General features: G+C 42.3%; 1 protein-coding gene across 13 annotated transcripts in view; it reads left to right on the forward strand.

Moving 5' to 3' along the window:
- COBL (cordon-bleu WH2 repeat protein) overlaps positions 1-17,012 on the forward strand; it is a 96,508-nt gene extending 79,496 nt beyond the window's left edge. For 12 of the 13 annotated variants that reach the window (XM_080976492.1, XM_080976485.1, XM_080976489.1 and 9 more), the window contains 6 exons: positions 1,613-1,919; positions 5,067-5,164; positions 6,414-8,392; positions 9,064-9,186; positions 12,547-12,807; positions 14,718-17,012. In XM_080976492.1, the coding sequence (XP_080832618.1) occupies positions 1,613-1,919; positions 5,067-5,164; positions 6,414-8,392; positions 9,064-9,186; positions 12,547-12,807; positions 14,718-14,735 (2,786 nt within the window). In that variant the 3' untranslated portion in view covers positions 14,736-17,012. The remainder of the gene's footprint in view (positions 1-1,612; positions 1,920-5,066; positions 5,165-6,413; positions 8,393-9,063; positions 9,187-12,546; positions 12,808-14,717) is intronic. The other variant, XM_080976491.1, reaches the window with a different exon arrangement.
- The last annotated feature ends 9,877 nt before the right edge of the window (positions 17,013-26,889 follow it).

Genomic DNA, 26,889 nt, shown 5'->3' on the forward strand with positions numbered 1-26,889 from the left:
ACACTTTCAATTGGTGCGGATTTCAATGGGAGGATCACTCAAATGGTTAAACATTTGGGGTTTTTTAAACTTTATTTACAAATTTATTAAACCACCCTTTCATAAAGGAAATAACAAGGCAGAAAAGAACCTATTAAGCAAAATAAACCAATATATCCATAAAAACCATATTGAAACATCAATAAATACTGTATGGATTAGTGAAAGGAGCTGGCGCACCATCCAGAGCTAGGAAAACGCACTCCTGGTCACAGAGGTCCCTTAGGCATCTAGTGACAGGGATGGGTCAAGGAGTCTCCCCAGGCTGCAAGCCTCCTTCAGAGGGAGTGCCATCCTGTCCAGTACATGCAGTTGACTAATCTCCTGGACATGGGAACCACCTACCCTTATCAGAATTCAAGCTCAATTCAGAGAGTTGATCTCTTTAAGAACTCTTGAGATGTTTGCCATAAAGACCCAGTGACATGTTCATTTGTGTTTCACCAATTTAGCTCTAGAACATCATCTCTTGTTTGATGAAGTTTGTCAGATGCTCGTTGCAAAATTACTAGTTGAGGCATGAATATCTATCAAACATCTTCAGCAGTGAAGGCTGATTCAAAGAATTACTGTAAATCACCACATAATCATTTTACAGTCTGACTCCCTTTATCTGGTTTCCTGCTATTTGAATAAAAAATGTTGGTTCTAATAGTTTCCTCGTTCTTTTTCATTTGCTTTTTAATTCTTTTTTTCAATTTAAATGTGACCATATTGACTTCTGGACAGCTTTTCACTCATATATATTTTTCAAGCTAAGAACATCACGTTCCCAAGTAGTCTGACAGTTTATATCTTATCTTAAGTTCTGAGCACCACTCAGGATTAAGTCAAAGGTTGACTCCCCTTTTTGTCAGCCAAATGTACATTTGTCAAATCTAGAAATAAAAACTCATTGTCATATCCTGACTATACATTTACCCAGTCAGTGTGAGGGTTTGTTGATCACACATTTTTACAATTTTTCCGACCTTTGGCTGTGTCCCTCAGTTCTTTCTCCATCTAGAGATCCCCCTCCATATTTTGGTCAAGGGGACACTGGAATATTCCAGTACAAAATTATTTTGAAGGGGTCTGGTGCTTCCACCCACAGTGATTCTATCAAAGATATTGTTCATATTAATTTCCTAAATTTGGGTCTCTTGTGTTCTTTTTGACATATAGAGCAGCTGCACCCCAGTTTATCCTCTTTTTTTGCCCTTGCTGGGCATTTTTATTAAGATATAACAGTTATCTATATTAAATGCATAACCACTATTGTTTCACTGTATATACTATTTCTGAAGTATTTCATTTATTCCTGGTCAGTCCAACAGAATTCTGCCATTTTTATTCAAATTCACTGAATTTTTCATGTAAGAGACAGGTGCAGAGCAATCTTTTAAGTACATGGAAATCTGACATTTCACCATAGAGAATTTACTATTCTATTCACTGCCCACACGAAAAGAAAAGAAAAAAGCCACATTGTGGTGCATTGTGATAAACAGAGGAGGAGGGGCTTTTTAAGTGTGTTATTTATTTCAAAAGAGTGACAAATGGTATTTAACTGTTTTTGCCATGTTTCGTCTAGGCAATTTACACCTTTCGCGTGATATTTCTAGCATGGAAGATGTAGCTCTGGAACTGTCAGAAACAGAGGACACGATCTCTGTTAACAGCTGCTTCACCTCAGAGGACACCACAGAAGATTCAGGTGTTATGAGTTCCCCCTCTGATGTTGTCTCATTGGAGTCTCAGAATGACAGCATGAGGTCAAGAGACAAGTCCATCGGGACCCAGGAGACCTTGACCGAGATGGAGTCCATGTATGTTGAACAGACGTGCTCTGTAAGGAATGCATTCTCCAGTAGTGATGAGTCTGGAATCGTTTCCCAAAGGTAGGTCTCATCTGTGAGGCAATTTAGAGGAGTGACGTCTGCTTATGCTAGTCTTTTGCAAACTAATTTTCCATCTTGTTAACCTCCTTGTCCTCCTGCCCCCCCCCAAAAAAAAAAGTCAAGAGTTGCTCCTCAAGGCCCATTTGCTTTTGGAACACAGTCAACTCAAAGCCCTCCTCTCATTTGGCTTGCTGTTGAAAATAACCCTCAAGTTTCTGCTTCAAAGGGGTGGAAGCAGTGGCAGCAGCACTGGGAGAAGGATTAGAGCAGGTGCAGTCGCAGCCATGTCCATTTGCCTCGTTCGAGTTGTGGCTCTTCTGGAACAAAGGTTCACTGTGTGACATAATTATTTACCAAACATATAGAGATGGGTTATCTGACACATGTATTCTGCATTGCTTCAACCACAGCACTCAAGTTCTGTTATATCTTCTGTGGAGCATAACAGTTTTGGTGGCAAATGGCATCTGATAATGTTAGTATTTATATGGCTTTTTATTGTTCTGCTGAACTTGAATGATCCCAGTGATCTTGTAAAGGAAACCAATATTGCAGAAGTGAAAATGTGACTTAGGTTGATGGGAACTTGTTGAGGTAGCAAGGTAGATCGCTAATGAGGTGCACCGATGCAGATCCTAGCCACAGATCATGTTTTTAACAACTGATTTGCATAAGCTTTCATCAGTGTTTTCTTTCACATTCTATTAATGACCTTATTTCAAGTATTTCAGATTCATTCTTTTTGTACCACCTGCTACGTATAATAGCATCTACCCATAAATTGCCAATAGGACTTTCATTTGGCTTAACAGTAGCTTTTTGTAGTTTTACTGTTGCCTTTTGCACACAAGTTTTCTCATAAAAGACCTTGCTCCTACGGTGTTGATTTGGCAAAGTGCTATTTTAACCCATGCTTTTGCATATGGCTGACTACCGCGGAGCAACAGTACATAGTGGCATTGGTTCAACAAATGCAAAAGTCAATAATTTAGTGCTTTGGGGTCTTTGCTATTCCTGTTGTCAGAACCTCTGCTAATCCATCTGTTACTTCAATAAATTCCCAAGTGGTGTGATTTCAGCACATTCTATTTTAGAGGGGAGAGGTCTTAAGATTATCGTGTTGTTTCCTATATTAAAAAGAGTGTGTGAAAAAAGCCACTGGTAATAGTTATCTGACCCGTTAAACACTATCAGGAAAAGGCCTTGTGTTTTACTTGAATGTAAGCCAGAGCAGGCCTGTCAGCAACAAAAAGGTCTAGAGGAGAAGGAAAAGGCTCTGGAGGAAAGTTATGGGTTTGTTTTTAAGTGTGCTGTGTATTGCTGAATATGCTTGCACAAAACGTAGTATTTTGGTGTCACATGGCTTGTTGGAGTTGTGTTTAATTTAGGCTGGGTCATGTGTATGTACGTCACTATTTTGGTGTGCCCGTTTGTCTGCCTTCATCCATCCATCCATGAACACTTTAAATTTTATGCCTTCAAAATCTACGTCTGTGTTTCCCTTCCACACTAGTGGGTGGTGCCTGATGTAGTCACACAGTTTGTTCTCGTCCCCTTCAAATAGTATTTTCCCACCCACTGCAAGTTCCAGAAACCTGGGGTCTGTTGTGAGCATTAATGCAAGCATTTGTTATTTGTGCACAGGCACCTTTTTATTTTATAAGTGCAAGTTTTCCCAGTGCTCTAGATTTGCCCAAAACTGCAGGTATTCATTTACCCGTCCTGACACACACCTTTTCATTTTTTAAAAAATTGAAATGTATTTTTCCACTATTCCAGATTTGCACAGTACTGCAAGAAAAGGAATTGTGTGTCACTCCAAGTTTGGAGTTACTCACATTAAAGGCTGCTACCTCCTTTCCCACAGTACAAAATTCAGCTGAGATATGTACATTTCCCGTTGAAATTGTGTATATTGACTAGGATATGTGCACAATTCCCTCTTCATTGAGGCCTGGTGAATGTGCACAATAGCTGGTTGTTATGCACATTAACTGCTCAGCTTAGAGTCTCATGCACCTTATTTCTACCCTGCTGCCAACATCTTGCGCAACAAGAAGACCGTAGAGTTGTGTTTTTGTTTCTCTTCCCCTTAATTTATTTGGTTTCTCTTTTCCTCCCCTCTAGGCTTCATTTTCTCCCTGACTGTCAGTTTCACGGGCTGAGCTTTTGACCCTCCTTTTTATAACCCATTTTATAACCCAAAACACAAAATGGCTGGAACAGTTTCATTTTCAGAATTGTGTTTGTCTGTGTAAGACCCAGGTTAAACCAGAGGTAGCCAGTGTGGTGCACTACGGGTGTTGTGTGACAACAGTTCCCATCATCCCCTGTCACACGTCATGCAAGATGGAGAGTTATAGTCTAGCAACAGCTGTGTGGTTTGGCCGACCAGTCAGAGCTGTTTCCCAGGGTGTTTGGCCGTTGTTGCATGCTGACAGCAGAGTGCAGGGTGAGGCCAAAGCTGGACAAACTACCTCAGAAGGAGCATGATGTGTCTCCGACCAGAGGTACTACTCCTCCCTAATATGTGCACAGTTTGAGCCAGTGACAAGCGAACTTGGTCAGGCAGAAAAAAATCTTTACAGAATTTAAGCATTTCAAAATACAGGAAAGCATTCTCTCTTGCACATTTTAATGAGACACTTTCAGGTCTTTGATAGGAGATTGACAGCACAATCCTGACCATGCCTACTCAGAAGTAAATACTGTTGCATTTAGTGGGGTTTACTCCCAGGATTACAGCCAGATTCAGATACCTTACAGGTTAAGTCCTTGCATTTCAGAAGAAATTGAAACAGTTTGCCATGTCTTACTATTTTCTAAATTTTATTGAGATGTCTGGAAAGTGATTAATCAAGTAGCTACTTTGTATTCTGGAAAATAATTTGAACATTATGCTATTGTTTTTCTCTCCAGTACAAAGAATTTCATTACAGAAGCTGCAGGTAAATTTTCATTGAGAGCAAGATAGGTGTGCAAACATTATCTAAACAAATGTAATCTGGTTTTCCCCGCTGTTAAAAGAAACAGTCAGCGTTTATACACACACACAAGTTGATGTTAAATTGATTAAATTTGGTTATGCAGTATCATTAGAAAAAAAGGAACAACCTTTTCATTCCTTTTCTTTTCTTTTGTTGTCAGCAGCAGGGATGAGGACGAAATGATGGAAGCTAAGTTTGAAAACGCAGATGTGTTCATAGCTACTCAGACCTTGGCTGCATTGGACAAAGACCTAATGGGTAGGTTGAAGTTTAAATTTGCACATCTGTATTGCAAAAAGAATGCAGGAAAAAGGCAAATGGTAACAATCCATCAGTTAGGCAGATGAGAGAGCAGTCAAACTGGGAAACTCCATAGAGGTGGGACAGATCTCATAACTTAGGCTCTATCTAGTAGCAGCAAATACCTTCTCAGATTGTTCAGCTTCCATTGCCAAATTGTCTTACCTTTTTGGGACACTGTTGTGGGAGGTTATTCACAGTAGACAACAATCTGTTACTAAATATTATGAGGGTATAGTGAAAAACTGAAACAAGCCCATGAATTTCTTAATATTGTTATTTACTTTGGTCATTACATTGAAAGGATGTTGAGTAGCCCTTGATACTAAAATAATAATAATTAATAAATCCAGTAGTACTGGCTACGCAGATTTTCTGTTATCATACTTTTCATGGAACTATGTGCTGAAGAAATTCAGTTCAGCAGATTGTTGCTGTTTTAAAAACAAGTCTAGTTATCTACAGCATTGATGGAGAGAGCATACTCTTATTGTTTTATCTGGTGATTGTAAAAAATATATCTTATACAGAGCTGGGGGGAGAGGACTACAGTATCATTCCTATTCAGTTACTAGGATAAATATTCAGTATTTTATATGTTTCAGACAAGTGGAATTTTCTCTAATAGCTTCTCACAAATGTGTCTCACAGCCTGCTTGAGGAATGCTGTATTTTCCAGTTTATAAATTATTATCAATAATTTTCTTTGTGTTGATATCTGGGAAAACATAATGTGCAAATGCATAATACACACAATTTGCTTTCATGAGGACTATGTTCTCTGTTTTATACTCACTACCCAGTAATGTAAACTGTGTAGCTGGCACATTCTCATAGTACATTTTCATGATTAACCAGATATCAGTGTAGCTCCATTTGCTGGGATACACTGCACAGTAAGCAAAAGACATATTGGCAAATGTTTAGCATGAATGTGTATAAATTAAAAAGTGCTTACAAGATTATGGATGTGTTCATATAATACAACCAACTCAACACACCCAGTGGAGATTTTATTATTTTATTATATTTATTTTCTAACCACAACCCTCTACACTGCATCTGAAGCAGCTGTTGCAGCTGGGGTTTGTAATATAAGGGTTGCTGCTGTTAAAACCCCTTGGTTTATTATCCCCTGATTGTGATAATATTTTGGGATAATGTCATGGTTCATAGTTTTGAAAGATGTTGTTGGTATTCTTTGCAGCAATGGAGAGTATGCAGGACGATTCTGAAAGCGGATCTGTATCTAGTGAGACGAATGGCTCACCCCTCCCTTTTTCACGGGACGCTGAGACTGCCCAAGATGTTCCAGTTCCTGTGCCAGTGACGATAATAGATGAAATTCCCGAAACTGACATTATAATCCACCCCACTAGAGAGGAAGGAGAACCTTTGTTTTCTGAGTCAGGGGCTAATGAACATATTTCAGCTGATCCCATTATCCTAGGGAAGCTTACTAATGAAAATAGTAATGCTGGTTCTTTGAGCAAGGGATCTGTAGATTGTATATCCTCCAATTTATCCAAGAGCTTATCACAACAACAGTCACCTAAAGAAGGGTTTGGACGCCAAACTGAGAAAGAGCAGATATATATATCGGAGACACACACACCTTCCTGTGAAAAAACGAACATGAAGGATGTGTCCCTGGAAATCCTCACAAAAAATGGTACTGAATCTGAAAGATCCAAAGTGATTTCTTCCAACTTTACTGTTATGAGTGAAAGAAATAGAACAAAGGAGAAAGTAAAACAATCGAAAGAGGATAATACCAAGGAAGGACTTCCAAGCAAAATAAAATCTGAATTGGAATTCAGATATGCATCAACAAAAGACCCAGATGAGCAGCAAAGTATCTCTACGCCATCTTTATGGTGTTACCGTGTTCGCAATGGAACCACAAACTATGAACCTAAAATAGGTCTGACCACCTTTAAAGTTGTACCTCCCAAACCTGAAGTGAAATATTTTGACAGAGATGCCTCCCTTTCTACTGGTGCCATTAAAATAGATGAATTGGGCAACATGGTGGCTCCAAATGCTGGTATTATAAAAAAGGTCACAGTAAATACGACTTCAAGTGAACCAGAGGAAACTCTCACTGGGAGAGCCAAAGCATACTGGAGATCTAATTCTCTGAAAACACCATTGGGGGAGTCTCCAGTAGGCTTTCCCACCAAGCCAGCAGTCATCACCAATTTCAAACCCCTCAGTAAAATAGGTGAAACAAAGCCTGACTCCCTTGCAAGTCTGAAGGCAGCAACAGCACCACTAGCTGGTTCCAGGACAGTTGATAATAATGTTGGACCTTGCGGGGGGAAGCCCCTCATTTATGCCACACAGTCTTCAGTTAAAATGCTAACGACTCCAGTGGTCAAGACAGATAAGATGGAGCTCCCATTTCAGAAGCCCCAAAGAAGAACATCAAGCCATTATGTAGCCTCTGCCATTGCAAAATGCATCGATCCACTCCAGTTTAAAACCAATCAAGAAAGGCATGACAAAGTAGAAGAGATGAGGGATGGAGAAGTGGGAAAAACTGAAACAGAACCACTTCCCAAAAGATGCATTATTTTGGCCAAAACCTGCCCAGTGGAAAGGCAGCCAGCAGAAACAAAAAAATCTTACGTAGATATCTTCAGTTGCAGCCAAAATGCATCAAACACTCTACCACTTGGTGCTCATTCCAAGATAAGAAATAGCACTCATTTACCATTTACCACCATACCTTCTAAAGATGGTGGTCTCACAGGAGAGAAGCCCCGCTGGGGTTCAATAGAAAATGTAGTTGTTAGAGAGACACCTTCTATATTTAATCAAAGGAGGGAGCAAAGAGATGAGGCTCACTGTCCCTTCTTCCTTAGATCATCCAACAATTTCTCATCTCCCATCACTTCCAGCTCTTCTGTGAAGTCAGCCGAGGGGCATCCTATCAACAGTAGACCATCAGAATTAGATGGAACAACTATTGTTAATCATGTAGTTTCAGAAAAAGATGAAAAACTTGGCAGTGCATGTGAAAGCAAAAGGGTAGAGTCTGATGTGGGAGGTGATAATAAAGTTTTTGGGCCAAAGAAGAAGTTTAAGCCAGTCATCCAGAAGCCACTTCCAAAAGATACGTCTCTGCACAGTGCTTTAATGGAAGCCATCCAGAATGCAGGAGGAAGAGAAAATCTCCGAAAGGTAAAAAAACAAAACCAAAAAAACTTAGCTGAAAGCATATTTGGATGTTATAGGAAATGCCTCTTACTGGATGCATGAAGTTTCTTGTAACATCAGGAACAGCTCTTAGACTTCTTAAAAGTAGAGTGGCTGGGAAAACCCAGCCGGATGGGCGGGGTAGAAATAAATTATTATTATTATTATTATTATTATTATTATTATTTATTAAATAGTGAGCCCTGCCTTTCAACCTTAGCAGGCATCAGTCTGTTTTATAACAGTTGGTGTTTCTAATTTTAAAAAAATATATAGTGGCAAGGTGCTGCTACTATCACTTCTGCACTGTGTGTTTTTTGTGCAACTTAATGTTTCGCTTCTTTAAAGCAGCAGAAAGTGCAGAAGTGTCTATTGAAGCTAATTATGAATGGCATATAGTATGAAACTAATACTGTACTCATTAAAAGTAATAAGATCTAGTTGAACATAATACAGATGGCAAGATTGATTTTTCCATCTCTGATAAATAAGGCCTACTCCTACAAATCCCATTTAATTTTCAGTGTACTCAGGCTGGATAAAGGCCAAAGTCAGGTAAGCCAACATCCAACTGAGTGACATTCCGGATGCTCAAATTACCTTGTTTCCTAACTAGGTAGAAATAAATTGTTTATATCTGTTTTGTCACATGCTAGATTTCACCCAGCATGGCGAATGGACCTCAGAAGAAGGCGGCACTGTTCACAGAACAAGAGGATGAGCGATCTGCCCTTCTGGCAGCCATTAGAGGTCACAGTGGAGCCTCAAAGTTGAGAAAGGTAAGAACAGAGACCTTGCATCTTTTCAGTAGCTTGTTCATCCTTCGCACTATATCATCCCTGTCCTGGAAATGCTATAGATGAAGCTCTGCTTCAATTAGCAAACCGTAAGTAAAAAAATAAGCCAGAGTAGACATGTCATCATCATCATCATCATCATTTATTATTTATATCCGTCCCATCTGGCTGGGTTTCCCCAGCCACTCTGGGCGGCTTCCAACAGAACATTAAAATACAATAGTCTATTAAAGATTAAAAGCTTCCCTAAACAGGGCTGCCTTCAGATGTCTTCTAAATGTCAGGTAGTTGTTTATGTCTTTGACTTCTGATGGGAGGGTGTTCCACAAGGCGGGTGCCACTACCGAGAAGGCCCTCTGCCTGGTTCCCTGTAGCTTTGCTTCTCGCAGTGAGGGAACCACCAGAGGGCCCTCAGAGCTGGACCTCAGTGTCCGGGCTGAACGATGGGGGTGGAGACACTCCTTCAGGTATAATGGGCCGAGGCCATTTAGGGCTTTAAAGGTCAGCACCAACACTTTGAATTGTGTTCAGAAACGTACTGGGAGCCATGTATGTTCTTAGCAGAATGTATCACTTATGATTCACTGACAGAGTAGTACCTCTAGCAGCTGATAATAAACATATATTTCCTTAAAAATCAATCTAAACGTTTTTGAGGGATGGGACATTAGCTCTGTGGTAGAAAACATGAACGACCTCTAGCTGAGACTGGATAGCTGCTCTCAGTCAGTGTGCAACACGAGGCTAGATGTGCAAACCTGGTAAAAAGTAATCACTTACGTTCCTTTGTTCTGTTCATATGAGATGGTTGTCCTCAGCTGCTGAGAGGAAATCATCTACGGTTGGTACCTGAGAGTGGTCTGAGACTTCAGCAGTTCCTGCACTCTGCCTTTGCAGTATAGGAAATAGAGCTGCCCAGATATGGCATCTAGCAATTATAAACTGAGGAAGAACTCAGTACTTATGCTTCTGTCAACCATTGCATGAATATTTAATTTTTAATTTGGATGACTGCAGTTTGAGAGTGAAATGCAGGTGTATGCACTTTAAAAATCTAATTACAGTGGTGCCTCGCAAGACGAAATTAATTCGTTCCGCGAGTTTTGTCGTCTTGCGATTTTTTTCGTCTTGCGAAGCACGGTGTCGGGAAAGTTTTGCAAAAGCTTCAAAAATCACCAAAGTCTTTAAAAACCTCAAAAAAGGCTACCACACCGCGTTCTATGAGTTGCTCCTCGAAGTCAAGTCGCAACTGTATTAACGGTGTTAAGAAAAAGGAAACAAACTTGCAAGACGTTTCCGTCTTGCGAAGCAAGCCCATAGGGAAAATCGTCTTGCGAAGCAGCTCAAAAAACAAAAAACCCTTTCGTCTAGCGAGTTTTTTGTCTTGCGAGGCATTCGTCTTGCGAGGTACCACTGTATTCTGGAAGAAACCCTCATTGATTTGCGTAGTCCTTTTTCCCTTTTAAAATAGGATTCAAATGATACTTTTTTGAGATAAAAAATATAATCAAGCAAAGTTTGAAGGCACAGAGTAATTATCACCGTTACTAGTTTCTGATAAAGCTTCCGGGGAAGGCCAATAAATCATGTTAATTCCCAACTCCTTGTTGTCATTTTCAACCTAACTTAGTGGCCAACTGGCAACATTTTCCCCTTATGTGCCAAAATAAATTCCAGGATCCCACAGTTCAAACAAATAAATCAGGATTGAATTTCTGAGCCTGCTTCAAGGCCAAATCTTAATCATCAGTTCCTTTAAATGATGTGAGAGGGGAACAGATGTTCCTGCGTTGCAGGGAGTTAGACTAGATGACGCTTGGAAGTCCCTTCCAACTCTACAATTCTGTTTTTTGTTTTTTTTAAATGATATTTATTCCAAATTTAAAGTTACAAAAAAGAAAAAGAAAAACCATACAAAATACAAAGAAGACTTTAACCATAACAAAACGAAAAATGAACAAGTAAAAATGAACAATAAAATAGGATAAAAGAAAAAAACTTAACAAAAAATATACATTAAGTTAAAATAAAACGAAAACAGATTAAACCTTTACATAGCCTTTTCCCTTTACTTATTTCCATGACCTCCTCTCACCTCCCAATTTTGTATTCTAGTTCAGATCGTATTTCCAGCAAATCCTTCTAACCTTATTTTCATTTACGTATTTTAAAATTAAAATAATGTAATTAAACCTCCTCTGTTTCATCAATTTCATCAACTCATTTTTACTTAATCCTTTATATCATATCTACCAAAACAACCTAATATTCTTTTTCCAACCTCTTTCTAACAGTCTTTTATATTGCAGTATTTTTGAAGGTATATTTTGAATTTTTTCCAATCTTCTTCCATCGACCCTTCTCCCTGGTCTCGAATTCTGCCGGTCATCTCAGCCAGTTCCATGTAGTCCATCACTTTCATCTGCCATTCTTCTCGGGTGGGCAATTCTTGTGTCTTCCAGTACTTCCCGATGAGTATTCTTGCTGCTGTTGTAGCATACATAAAAAAGGTTCTATCCTCCCTTCGCACCAATTGGCCGACCATGCCCAGCAACTCTACAATTCTGTGATTTAATAGGGAAATTAGAGCTGTCACAAGGTTTACATCTATGGAACAAGGCAAAATTGTCCAGAAGGGAAGAGATTAAAACATTGTTATGAGTTTGCGCATGCCAGACCTTCTAACCCATGGATACAGCAAGTGTTAAAACATAAGCCGGGCTAGCTTCCTGTGTTCAGGTGTTGGGCATTAAGAAAACAAAGAAAAGGTGATGGGCCATTAATAGAGCAAAAGAGACAGGGCTCTGTGACAGAAGACAAATGGGTAGGATCCCTCCTCTAGCTCTTAGACAAAGCTGGAGTTTGAGCGCAGGGTTTGCTGTGAAATGAAAAGCCATGGCTGATTTCTGATTGAATCCCAGGCTGTGACTGTGGGAGAAGCAAGAATAAGGTTACCAGATTTTTTTCAATGAATCCGGGGACACTTTTCAACTTCAATAGATTTTGTATGGGAGCTGATTTGTAAATCCGGGGACTGTCCCTGGGAAACGGGGACATCTGGTAACCTTAAGCAAGAACCTCTTGGGCTGTTGATGCTCTGAACCCCTCCATCATAGGCTCGGGTTGTATATATCTGTAAATAAACCATATATCCTAAAGACACCCCCGTCTCCACTGTGCCTCATTCCCAAAAGGAAACGTGGACCCTGTGTAAGCACCCGGAACACCTGGAATCTCACACCGCTTGGAGACTGGGGAGGTTTGTTAGCAATATGCACCCAGTATCATTGTTCCTTTAAGCCTACTATAACCTCCCCGCAACTTCATTTTTCTCCATGGTAGATCTCTTCATCTGCTTCTGAAGAGCTTCAGAGTTTCCAAAAAGCAGAAGCAGCCTTTCAAAACAGAGAGGCCTCTACAACAGAGCAACGGGGGAATCAGCTGCTGCCACCGCCGCCTCCTCCTCCTCCACCACCACCACCTCAAGTGACAATGAAAACTCCTAGGTACATTGCAAGTCCAAGAACAGACAGCCCAGGGGATGTAAGGCAGGCACTAATGGAAGCAATCCGCTCAGGAACTGGGGCGGCGCGTTTGAGAAAGGTAATCATCTTTCTAAGGCGGAATATGAACAGGAGGAGGCATGGTTTGGGGCCTGTGGTTGAATGCAAGATAGGGAAGCAGGTGTGCTTGTTTGGCACAAGTAGGAAAGGAGTAGAAGTGAAATAATTCAGATTTCTGCGAAATCAAGATAGCCTAGGGTCATAAAGCAGGCTAAATGACCTATTACGTGATTTCTGTGAGTGTTTGTCATGCAACTTAGTGTGGCTCCTCAGAAAATCTGGAGCATCCTGTGTTCAGGCTTATGGGACAATAAAATTAGGCTTTCATACAGACAGTATTCTCATATTGATTAGAAGCAACTCTTACAAATTGCATACCATAACTGGTAAGACTTTGGGCCTTCTGTTCTCCTTCTGTCACAGGAAGACTCCCCTTTGTGGTCCAAATCTTAGGGCCAACTTAAACACTGGTGCCTCCCGTGCAGCTGCACACCAGATGCTATTCCCAGTGATTTTTAGAGTGATTTGACCCTTTTGACTTTGCCTTTCAGCTTCCTTTTCCCCAATCTCCTCATTTTGGGGAAAGCTTCCTATTTCAGAGCTTAATATGTTCGTGTTGAATTTTCTTGGTAATTGGCCATTTACACGACATTGTTATTCCATAGAAGTATAGTCACTGCTCTCAGTTGGCTCACACCAGGTCCCAGGAGCCACTCCAGATTAAGGCCAGGGTCACCGCCCCAGAAAGTGATCACGGGTGCGTTTGCAAATGCAGATGGAATTTTCCCACCTCAGATCTTACCACAAGCATGCAAATATGTAAACTTATCTGCTTGCCCTCTAAAGGAAAACAAACCCACAAAAGTTATAAACGAAATGTTACAGCTTTCAAGTCATTTCGTGAGACAGTACAAACCACAGAAAATCATTAGTCATTGGAGAAGAAATCTGTAGCTTTCAAAGTCTATTGTATTTCTGTAAACAACAACGCTGTACAAACCATGACGTCAAAGGTCACGGGGAAATAATGCTGTCGTTGGTGAGGTTGGTTTCTTGTTCATCATGGGCCCCTTTGTATGTTTTCCCTCATCTATTAAGGTCAAATATGGTGGTCCTGTATTGGAGACCTCAGAATTCAATAAAAGGTGTGGAATGGACAACAGGGGGAAAACAGTATTTGCATTGATCAATGAAATTGTTTATATATTTCATATTTTATTATTATACATCACTTCAGTGCACTTCTGGGTGTTTGAAGAGATAAATAAACATAATAAACTAAACTAAAAATTCACTTCCTGCTCTGTTCTTCTATAAAGGTGCTCCTCACCCATGGAAAGTTTGATTGTACATAGGATGGTATTCAACTAAGTTTATTTCTGAGTAGACCCATTGAAGTTAATGAACATGGCTAAGTTAGGTTCATTAATTTCAATAGGTCTATTCTGAGTAGAACTTGAATGAATACCACCCTTATTTATTTACTGCAATATTTAAAATCCTTCATGTTTAGTTCCCAGATGGTAAAAGAGTCCATACTGAACAATAGAAATGAGTGTGGAAGGAGATGGAGTTATTGAAGAGAGAGAGAAATAGTTTTAAATCAGATTTCCTAATTAAGTACATTTGTTGCGCTTCTGTTCAATATTTTAGCAAGGAAAAATGTGATCAAATGCGACAGATAACAATTTGTGTGTGAAATTGAGGCCACATTTAAACTTGCTTCAAATTGGGGTGTATGCAGTTTTTAATAAATATAATGAGGGTGTAATAAATTATTATTATTATTATTATTATTATTATTATTATTATTATTATTATTTTGTATCCCGCCCTCCCTAGCCAAGGAACACAGAGTCTGACAACTAGACATACAAAGATAGGATAACATAATAATGTCATTTTTGAGACTGAAAATATAAATTACAGTATATATTTATTTTATTTCAGGTCCCTCTGCTTGTTTGAATACTAAATGCTCCAGTCATCCGTTTCGTATGCAGTTTCTTATGCATTTCTTACTGGTTTGAATGGACACCCATGGCAAAAGGATTCCAAGAAGTTTACAGGCCAAAAATAAGCTGCATTTTCTGTATTTCTCTCTATTTTTTATTTGGTTCACAGGTTGCTACACAGCTTCTGTGCCAAGGATTTGTGGGTCCCTTGCCCCCAAATAGTCAAACCGTGCCAATAACACTATTCTCAATGGCAGGTTAATTAGCTGGCGAACACTTTTTGCTGTGTGTGCTCAGCACCAACATATTTTTGCTTGTTCACAGTTAAAAATGCGTAGCTGTTCTGGACCATTTAGTTAATTTTTTTTTTAAAACAAAAGCAGTTTAAAACCTCAGAGTATACAGACTATAGATCTGTTAAAATGGAATGGAGGGATTATGACAGAAACTCAGTGGTTCAAATTACCACATGCTGAAGTCACTGCTTGTTACAATCAAGCAGGATTTGACCAAGCTAGTTATCACTAGAGATTCAGAGATCACTAGGGATCCATTTGACAGGCTATTTAAGGGGATATAAAGTACATAATGGGACACGGGTGGCGCTGTGGTCTAAACCACTGAGCCTTGGACTTGCTGATCAGAAGGTTAGCGGTTCGAATCCCCATGACGGGGTGAGCTCCCGTTGCTCAGTCCCTGCTCCTGCCAACCTAGCAGTTCAAAAGCACGTCAAAGTGCAAGTAGATAAATAGGTACCGCTCCAGCAGAAAGGTAAATGGTGTTTCTGTGCAGTGCTCTGGTTCGCCATGCTGGCCACATGACCCGAAAAAACTGTCTGTGGACAAACGCTGGCTCCCTCGGCCAGTAAAGCGAGATGAGCACCACAACCCCAGAGTCGTCCGCGACTGGACCTAACGGCCAGGGCTCCCTTTACCTTTACCTAAAGTACATAATACAGTAGTACCTCTGGTTATGTACTTAATTCGTTCTGGAGGTCCGTTCTTAACCTGAAACTGTTCTTAACCTGAAGCACCACTTTAGCTAATGGGGCCTCCTGCTGCCGCCGCACGATTTCTGTTCTCATCCTGAAGCAAAGAACCCGAGGTACTATTTCTGGGTTAGCGGAGTCTGTAACCTGAAGCGTATGTAACCCAAGGTACCACTGTACTAACATCTGCAGATACGCTGAGCCCCAAGGACAGGTGCCAGCCCAGCAGAGGGCATGTGGGGCTGCCTTAGTAGGGGAACTCCTCACAGAGCCGAGCCTGGCACATTCCCTGCACAGCTTCTGGCAAATGTTGAAGGCAACAGCGCTCTATCCTGGCGTTTGACACTTGATGTGTATATTTTTAAGACCCACCTTATCTTTGTAGTTGTTTTGAACTGTTATTAGTATTGTATTTTGTTGTGTATCCCACCCTGGGACCTTAGGGTGAAGGGTGGGTAATTATTATTAATTACAAGATTATCATTACTTGGTTCTTATTCTTATCTTGCACAGCTCCCATTTATTTTAGTGGGACTTGAATAGATAACTTTCCAGTAGATGTGCCCCACGTCAAAGTGCAATTAAAAGTGCTATTAACACTGCTTCCTGGGAACTACTGGCTATAATTTGTTTCCAAAATTGCTGCTAGTGGGTCAGGATTCCAGCCTCCTTCAATGGGCTTATGTTCATCTCATATATCAAGCCTGATTTCTCATCAGTTAAGCCCCAAACATTTTTAAATGGCATGTTTTTAAACAAATTAAGCTACTTTCATAGATGATGTACATATTTTGAAAATATTTTCTTATAAGAAAATTAGCATAAAGAATTATTATTGTCTGGGTTTTACACATTTGTTGTATGTTGTAAGAGTTTTTAAAATGCACCTTAATACATGTTTTTGGTTTAATAATAAATACAGCACTGGCCGTAGTCCAAAATGATTTTTAAAGGCACTGTGTAATGTTGCTAACCTTTCAAAGTGTACTGTTAGCCATCTGCAATCCTGTGGCTACATATTATATAACATAAAATACTAATTGAATTTAGTGCCACAAATAAAAGAAACACAAGTTTTATGTGTCATACTTATCTCAGTTTTGTACAAATGAGGCTGGCAAGGTATAATACTTTCTTTTTTAGAGAATTAAAGGTGCTGTGAAAGAAGCAGTGTTGATTGTGGTGTGCCAGTTCCTCTCACTGTCACACCAGGTAAAAAGGTTTCACCGTTTTCTACACTGATGCAAGACCCTTTTTGATCAGCGGTGCCAGCAGAATAAAATAAACAAGTGTGACAAAATACTTGCTTGTGATATCACCTTTATATCTCTTTAAAACTATACTCTATCTCCAGTCTTGATTGGAGCAATCCTAGAATTGGAAGGGATCCTAAGGGTCATGTAGTTGGAAGGTTGTGGACTCTCCTTCCTTGGAGCTTTTTAAGCAGAGGTTGGATGGCCATCTGTCATGGATGCTTTAGCTGAGATTCCTGCATTGCACAGGGTTGGACTAGATGACCCTTGGGATCCCTTCTATGATTCTATAATTAATTGTGAGGTTATCTTGACTACCAAGATGGCGTTAGCAAACCTTCCGGAACAGTCCACCTTTGGCTCAGCACGATGATGCAAGTACTTGACTGTTCCTCCTGGTTTACAATAAACATCCTCAGTCAGAGGATCATGTTTTGAGAGCAATTGAGTGACTGATTAAAAAATGTCCATGTTCCCTCCCTCAACTGAAGCAGTTTCTGCATGGCCTCTAAATGCTCTGTCCTGCGTGGCAAAGGTCAGGGTCACACTGGCAATATGTTTACGGACCTGTCTCCAATAGTTTTCTTCTTTTCATGCTGAAGCATCCAGCATAATATCAACAGTTCCGTGTGCAGACCATATTTCTTAAACTTTACGTGTTTTAATGTTTGCCTTTGATTCTTGAGTGCTTTTTTCCGGTAATTAAAGATCCACATCCTTTCCCAAAACGAAAGGTTTACAGTAAATTTTGTTGAAAGAGAGAGTGTAGCCCAGCAGATAACAATTTTGGCTGCACATTTTGTTGTCATTTCATAGTAGCTTTCAGAAAGCCTGTAGCTAGTTGTTTGTTGCCTAAAATGGGCCATTTCCACAACAGTCGTTGGTATAGTGCCAGTCTCTTAAAAATGAAAATTTGCTTAGTCAGTGTCAGTTGCCGCTGCATTTTGCCATTTTGATTCTTCACAAGCAGCACTATGGATATCATGGGTACAAGATTTGTGGTCCACTTTCCTCTTGCCATTTTTTGCACCCACCATTAATGGCAAATTTCTCACGGTCATGTTTTCCCTTTGGTTGTAAAGAAAACCCCCAGTGACTTTTGGGAATTTAGTCATGTGCCTCTCAGTCTATGAGTTATTTTTACACTTCATAACACCACTAGAATGAAAGTTACTTGCTTCACATAATGCAGCAAGAATAAATATAAAATACTAGCAATAATGTCATATGAGATAAGGTAAATGTAAGTGCACCTTTCATATTACATCACTGCTAGTATTTTATTTTTACTGCTTAAATTTATCATTACATCATATTTCAACTTACTGCTTATACCCTATGTCAAGACGTATGTCCCAAACACATGCAAGAGATAGCACACACAGAGCAAAGCAAATCTTATCTCCACTCGCTCTGCTCCATGGACAGCAGCATGTATAGATGTATACAGCAACACAGCATTTCCAGAAACATCTACACAGTTCCACACTTTGGAAAGCTTTGGTGCTCATTCAAAAAAAAGTGATAAAGAAAAAATGGAGCAGACCAGCTGTAGAAGAGCCTTTACGTTGCCACTCTGATCTTAAACAGTAGATGGAGAAAGAGAGACTACTGGGGATCTCCATGGCAGAGGCAGCAGAAAGTCGATATGACATAACACATGCGCAGTGACATCACTAGGTCAGTGCATGTCTTAGCCTCTGGGAAATTCCCATTATGGAACTTCCAGAGGAGGAAATGGCAGGCGGTCTGTCTTGCTGTTGGCTCAATTTTTCGTTACTTTTAATAAAAATATTAACAAGTAAAGGACATTCCCATTATGGGTTTCCCTGATTGGAATATTTAGACCTGCCATGTTTTTGTTGGAGAATATAACCAAGATGAGCATATAACAATCATGTATGTAAAAAATAATCATTTATGATTCCTTAAGAATATTACTGGGTTTTGTGAGGTCCTTTGGGGCCCTTTTGCACCACCACACGTCCTGCTTACCATATGACTCCTTTCACCAATGTCCATAGGTGATAGACCCACCGCCCTCTCAGCATGAGCTAAAAGCAGCCTTAAACCACACGCACAGCAGCCATCACCTGGCAGAACCACATAATGACATGCTTACAAAAATGCTTTTGACTACAAGTATCCTTGGAGTTGTATCCTTATCTATATGTTCCTTATATAAAGTGGTTCAGAGGTCATCATGTCTGTGAGAGAAAAGTTTGATTCACCCGATGGCCGCTGCATTGCGAGAGAAATAAGATTCTACAAATAGCAATGATTTCCAAAAGAGCAAGTCTGTTATTCTCCCACCAAGCTTTGTGACCTTGAAACTATATGGAAAAAAATATGAGCTGCTCTGCCAATAACCACCTGGTTTGCAGAGCAATTTGATGCATGAAGGGTTAATCCTGATACATCATCATTTACATTTGCTTTCCTGTAATTTGCACTAAGTCATACATATAAAATTATTTGTAATCCTTCAGCCTGTCTCAGGCTAAGCTAAAGGAGGAAAAAAAGATAGAGCCACTTTAAAGTGGTGAGCTATCAGTATTCAAGGCAATTGCTCAGCCATTCCACATTGTAAATAATGTATGCACCCACCCAAACACAAATGTCCTTTTGTCTTGCCAGGTTTCTTCTGTGCCTTCTCACATAATAATCAAATAAATTCAAAATGTACTATCAAAACCTAATTAAAGCAACCACAAAAAGAGCTTCATCTCCTCTGATGAGGCTGCTGCTGAGCAATGCTACCAGAGAAAGAAGCTGATAAATGTGATTGACTCAAAAATGAAAAATAGATAAACTTATAATTCTACAATCTGTCTGCTTTATAGTGCGGAGAGGTTCAAACACGATGTTTGGAGCCTCTTTGAATCTGAGGCTGCCTCAATGGAAGGAATAGGACTCTCTTGAGGTGTAAATGCTCTGAACTGCCTCCATCTAGGCTCAGGTTGTACACATGTGTAAATAAACTTTATATCAGTCTAGCTGCAAAGTTTCAGAGTGAGTTTGTAAGGGCGAGGAGGGGAGGAGTTCCCCAAAGGTGTGTTGGGATACTGCCAGAGAGACAGGGGCATCAGGCAGGCCCCCAGCTGGCTCCAGCCTCCGACCGGCAGCGGGACAATCACCAGTCTCCCTTGGAACAGCATCAATCAGCGACACGAGCCTCAGATACGTTTAGAGACCGGTGCACGCTCTATCAGCAGAGTGAATAAATCTTCTCAAAGCAGAAGTGGTGGACAGAGAAATGTGTAAGCATGTTTACAGCATTTATTTAGCATAGTTCAGGAACAAAAGAAAAAACATGTCTGCTTCCCTTCGTGTCCAGCAAAACAGCAGGAATGCAAAAGCTATATACAAGTTCCCAGCAAGTGCTGGAAGTAAACAGGCATGTGACACACAACAGTCATGCCTGTTCCCTTTTAAGGTAGAACGGAACTATATCCTAACAAGGTGTTCATTCTGAGGTGCAATGTTTGATTAGAGCTGGAGAGATCAGAGTCAAACCCCATCCCCCTTAAACATGAAGTTTGTGGGCTGAATTTTGGTCCGTTTCTATCTCTTAGTCTAATCTACTTCACAGGATGCTGTGAGGAAGAAATTGGGAGGACTGTGTACAGTGTCATAAGCCAAGGTGGGATATGCATGCAATGTAAATAAGGTTTTTCAATTGGGGATGGTGGGCATGAAACTGTTCCTTCCTTTGCCCTCTGTCACTGTTCAGATTTCATAAAGCTGCCCAACAGAATTAATCTGGCATTGTTGCACCATATAACTGGTAATTTTCAGATGTTGGCTGTTGGTGGGTCAAGTTTTTTTTTTTTTTTATGAAATTCAATGTGTGCATTTAAAAGTACGGTTGCCATACATCCGGGAAAAACCTGGACATGTCCTCTTTTGGGGTGCCAACATGCCCACCCAGGGGATTTTTACATTTTAAAGGAAATGTCCAGGGTTAGGTTTTAAATAAAAAATAAATAAATTGGGGTTTTGGGGGGAGGGGATGTGCATGTGTGAGAGGGCAGTGTGCCCTGGAAGCAGAAGTGCCACAGTGGAGGAATTGGGACTACCTTTGAAGGTGACCCGGAAACTACAACTAATCCAGAATGCGGCAGCTAGACTGGTGACTGGGGGCGGCCGCCAAGACCACATAACACTGGTCTTGAAAGACCTACATTGGCTCCCAGTATGTTTCCGAGCACAATTCAAAGTGTTGGTGCTGACCTTTAAAGCCCTAAACGGCCTCGGTCCAGTATACCTGAAGGAGCGTCTCCACCCCCATCGTTCTGCCCGGACACTGAGGTCCAGCGCCGAGGGACTTCTGGTGGTTCCCTCGCTGCAAGAAGCCAAGTTACAGGGAACCAGGCAGAGGGCCTTCTTGGTGGTGGCACCCGCCCTGTGGAACGCCCTCCCACCATATGTCAAAGAGAAAAACAACTACCAGACTTTTAGAAGGCACCTGAAGGCAGCCCTGTTTCGGGAAGTTTTTAATGTGTGACATGTTAATGTATTTTTAATCTTTGTTGGAAGCCGCCCAGAGTGGCTGGGAACACCCAGCCAGATGGGCAGAGTACAAATGAATTATTATTATTATTATTATTATTATTATTATTACTATTATTATTTAGGAGCTAGGGTCCTGACTCTGCTCGGGTTGGCAGCGGTGCGGGGGTGGGCGCAGGCTGTTCTGCACACCGTAGCCGCTGCCAGCCTGAGCCAGGGAAAGAGGTGTGCGGACGTGGCGATGGTGGCCCTGCGCACCCCTGCGCCTCTTTCCCTGGCTCAGGCTGGCAGCAGCTTCGGCTGTCCTCTTTTTTTTTCTTTTTTTTTTGCTCTTCAAGATATGGCAACTCTATTTAAAGGTTAGAAGGAATCTCACAAAACTGTGTGCAACTGTTTTTGACCATTCACATTAACTTACTATTTTTTATCCTTATATAACGTATGAGAAACATGAGCATACAGGTTGTGAGCCGCTAGAGACCTTTTGTTAATTTAGAGAAATGTATTTCTAAGTATTAACATTTGGATTCTAGGCTGCTAAAACGAAGGGGCAGGAGAGACCTTCCTGAAGCAGCCAAGAACTGAGTAGAAATTGAGCTGAGGCCATTCAAATGCAGTGGCTCTGAGGAGTTTTCTCAGCAGCCTTCTGTCTGGTTTTCTAGCCAAGGGCAGGGTAACATTATTGGCCCTGGGGAACATTGCAAAGTCATTTGTGCTCATGTTCAACAGTATCCACCTCCTGTAATTCGACTATGCACTATATAATCAAACCAACATTTTCATTGTTCAGGTCAATGCGTTACATCATCACAAAACCCCACTCAAATGCCTGAACAAAAACAAAGTCGCATTGCTGGTCATTACTTTTAAAAATATTAATATTATTAGCATTAGTCTTGTGTCTTTACTTTCTTTTAACAAAGTTCCCATGAAAAGGTGGTGGTAGGGACACGGGAGACATCTTAGCCCCACTTCGAGCCTCTTGGATGGACAAGCTAGACCTCTTAAAAAATAGTTTAAAAAATTAATATTGTTGCCCTAAGTGAGGCAGAGGACAATGGGGGAACTGCTCCACTCATAAATCTATTTCTTTGCCATAGTTCAATAGGAAAACGTGCAGCCAAAGCCTATTCATGTTTACTCAGAATTAAAGCCCGCAGTGTCATGTTATAAACATCCATTCTCTCCATGCCATGCATAATTTTGTAAATATCTATCACATCACCTCTTATTTGCCTTCTTTCTAACTTAAAAAGTCCCAAAGGCCTTTCCTCATAGGCAGCCATCTTGGGTGCAGACCTCAGAGGGACACAGAACTGACCGCTGAGGGGAAGCTTGATACAGATTAGTTTTTCTAATAACTTAAAAATTGCTGGTAAGATTTTACTTTAATTTTATGTTTTGTCAAATTTTATCATTTTTAAGTAATTCATATATTCAGCAATATTTTTATAGAAAAAGAGGTACAACGCTTCCTTGTTCTCATATAACAGCAATGGCACCAACGTGAGAGGTGCCGAAACTGAGTTCTTGCAAGTTCCAGCTGAAAAAAGCCCTTCATATATTAGAATTAGGATTTATATATATTGTCAGGGAACTGCCATCGGAAGGAAGGGAAGTGAAAGGGCTCACACAGGTTGGGAGAGACTCAGCAGCTGAAGAGGGAACCAGTAGGGGGAGAGGAGCTGAGCTGAGGGAAAGTGAGCTGGAGGGATGGCTCAGAGACACTTCCAGCGAAAACAGTGGGGAGGTTTCAGGACCTCCTGTAGGGACACCCACTCCTCGCCGGAAACTGTCACGCAGAGAGTCCAGAAGACGTGTTTCCGTTAAGGAGCTTTTATGTTGGAAGCGATTCCGAAAGCAACCACTGTCGGAATCTGCCAGCGACTGACGGAGCCATGTTTAAGGGGCTCCGTTACAGACAGAGGTTTGCAAACTTGACCAAACTCTGAGGGACTAGGATTTTACACACAAGCAGCTCATCGTCCCATCACAGCATTCCGACAGTCTTCGTGAGCAGCTTGTGCAGGAGAAGGCATCATGAGCAACCCAGCCGGAACCGGAGAAGCAGGAGCTGGAGCGGGTCCAAGCCTGGAAGAAAGGTACCGGGTGTTGGAGGTCCAGCTAGCGCTGCAGACGGCGAGGCTTGAGGAGAGGAGGGCTCAGGATGCAGACAAAAAGGGGAAAGACACCCAGCTCGTCAGAAAGGTACCAGGATTGGTGCAGAAGTTTGGGGGGGAGCCCAAAGACTATCATGGCTTTCGGACAGAGATGCAATATGCCCTCAATCTGCAGTTTGATGAATTCCCTGACGAGGAATCACGAGTGGCTTTCGTGATTGGGCATCTTGAAAAGGGGGCGAGAGACTGGGTTAGACCCCTGATGGCAGCGAATAGTGACGTCCTAAAGGACACGATGAAGTTCTTTCGCGCCATGGATCTGATGTTTTCCAGCGATATTGAACAGGGAGTGGTCCGCAGACAGTTAATGGCTTGCAAACAGGGGAGCCGATCTGTCCGTGAGTACTGGACTGAGTTCACCATGTTGATCCATAAATTGGGGTGGGATCTATCGGCGGAACCCATTCAAATGCTCTTTGAAGAAGGGCTTTCTTCGGCTGTGAAAGACGAACTTTCCCGGGCGCCCAGGGCGGAGTCTATGGACCAGCTGACCAAATCAGCGCTGACCATAGGAGCGCGCCAGGAGGCGAGAGCATTGGAGAGGCGGGAAGGGAAGGGGGAACGTTGGAAGGAGTTCCGCATTCCAGACATTCCAGAGCCAACTTTCCCGCCGGCAGAGCCGATGGAAATCGGAACAGCGCGCGCGCGCGCAGTTTCAAAGCCCAGTGAGGGGGGAAAGAAGGAGGGAAAAGGCGCCCGGAAATGCTATCTCTGCCAACAGCCAGGTCACTTTGCCAGAGTCTGCCCCCAGAGGAAGGAATGGCAAGGGATGGTAGGAGCTGTGGAGGGAAGAGAGGAAGAAATACCGAAGCAAGTAAAAGCCAACGCCTGGCTGCCACCGTCGGGGCACAGCAGCCAGGCCAAAGAGCAGTGAAAGTGCCCACGCCAGAACCTCCTAAACCCGCCCTAGTGATAGAAGTGGCGCTAGAGCTGCCAAACGGACACCCTCTAAAGATAAAGGCGCTGTTGGACTCAGGCAGCTCCTGCAATTTCATGAGCAAAGAGTTTGCAGCTGAACACCAGATACAGACGATCCCTTTAAGCAACCCCCTGCAGGTGACCACGATCGATGGCAGGGAGCTGTTGGGAGGAGAAGTCAGCTTGCAGACCGTCCCAATGATAATGAAGGTGGCAAGGCACACCGAACTGATAGCGTTTAATGTGGCCACCTTGGGAGGAGCTCCCATTATATTGGGGATGAGCTGGCTAGCGTTACATGATCCGCTGGTGGGCTGGCATCAGAGAGTGGTTTCTTTTGGTTCAGCACATTGCTTAGAACACTGCAAAGAGGGAAAGGGTTTGGCAGGGGCCCAAGCCACCCTAGCAGGGACTGAAGTAACGGAGAACGTGAAGGTACCACGACAATACGCAGATCTCCGCGACGTCTTCAGCGAAAGGGAAGCTGACCAACTACCCCCGCATAGACCCTTTGACTGTCAAATCAATTTACTCCCTGGGGCACAGCTCCCTGTAGGCAAGCTGTACGCCATGTCAGACAGAGAGATGCAGGAGCTAAGAGAGTTCATTGACAAGAACCTGAAGAGAGGGTTCATCAGAGAGTCCAGGGCGGTGGGGGGCAGCCCAGTGTTTTTTGTGGATAAAAAAAACACGAACAAGCCGAGGCTTGTGTGTGACTTCAGGGCCTTAAATGCAGTGTCAGTTTCATACCAAGGAGGTGGAATTCCTGGGGTATCGCCTGTCAGACAAGGGATTGGCCATGGATCCCGGCAAGGTCCAGGCGGTGCTGGAATGGAAAACACCCAAAACAAGGAAGGATGTGCAGAGGTTCCTAGGATATGGGAACTTCTATCGTAAGTTCATCCGAAACTTTGCCCACCTGACGGCGCCCATTACGGACTGTCTCAGCAGTAAGAAGAAGTTCGTTTGGACTGAGGAGGCGGAGCGAGCATTTGAGGAACTAAAAAGGGCCTTCGCCTCGGAACAACAACTCCTGCATGTGGATTTACAAAAACCGATGAGAGTGGAAACTGACGCATCAGACAGAGCGATTGGGGCGGTGCTTCTGCAGCCAGGGAAGGAGGAGTCAGAGTGGAGACCGTGTGCCTTTTTTTCGCGAAAGCTGAACAAATCCGAGAGGAACTACACGGTGTATGACCGAGAACTACTAGCCATTCATGAGGCGTTCCGGAGATGGAGGCACCTGCTAATTGGCGCACAACATAAGGTGCAAGTGTGCACTGACCACAAGAACCTAGAGTATTGGAGGACGGCACGAGTGCTCAACCAACGGCAAGTGAGATGGGCCCAGGAGTTCTCCAAATTTAACTTTGAGATTTGTTACGTGCCAGGCCCAGAGAACATTAGGGCGGACGCTCTCTCACGCAAACCTGAATATTTGGAGGGGGAGGGAGCACCCGAAGAGAGACATGTCATTCCAGAGGACCGCTGGGTGTGTGGGGCGGCATTGGTGGGACAAAGAGAACTGGTAGAGGAAACAGAGAATGATGAATACGCCCAGAATAAGCTCAGAGGTCTTAGGGGTGAGGGAGAGGAACCAGGGGGTTTCGAGGAAAGAAATGGAGCTTTGTATTACAAAGGGGCACTGTATATCCCTGAAGGAGACTTAAGGGGGAGGGTACTCAAGCAGTTGCACGACAGCCCCACGGCGGGGCATTTTGGACAACACAAAACCATGTGGTTGGTCACCAGGGAATTTTGGTGGCCTAAGGTGAGGGAAGATGTACGGGAGTATGTAAGAGGGTGTGAGCAATGCCAGCGAGCCAAAGGGGAGAGGCGGGCACCGGCGGGGCTATTAGAACCCTTACCAACCCCAGAACGACCTTGGGAGGCAGTGTCGATAGATTTTATGACTGATCTGCCGAAGTCCAAGGGGAAAACAGCCATCATGGTGGTGGTAGACCTACTAACAAAGATGTGCCACTTTGTAGCCTGCTCGCATGCAGTCACGGCGGAAGAGACAGCGAAGTTATTTGTAGAACACATTTTTAGGTTGCACGGGGTGCCATTGAGGGTGGTCTCAGACCGAGGAAAACAATTTACTTCCAGGTTCTGGAGGAAGCTCATGAGCTTACTGCAGGTGGAGGTCAACTTTTCGACTGCCCGGCACCCTGAAACCAACGGGCAGGCGGAAAGAGCAAACGGTGTCCTCCAGCAATACCTGAGGTGTTATGTCAATGACAGAGAGAATGACTGGGTAGAAAAGTTGGCGCTGGCGGAATTTGCCTACAACAATGCCGAGAATGTGTCCACAGG

This window comes from Podarcis pityusensis (genome assembly GCF_964106645.2).
Source record: "Podarcis pityusensis genome assembly, chromosome: 13".
NCBI lineage: Eukaryota > Metazoa > Chordata > Lepidosauria > Squamata > Lacertidae > Podarcis > Podarcis pityusensis.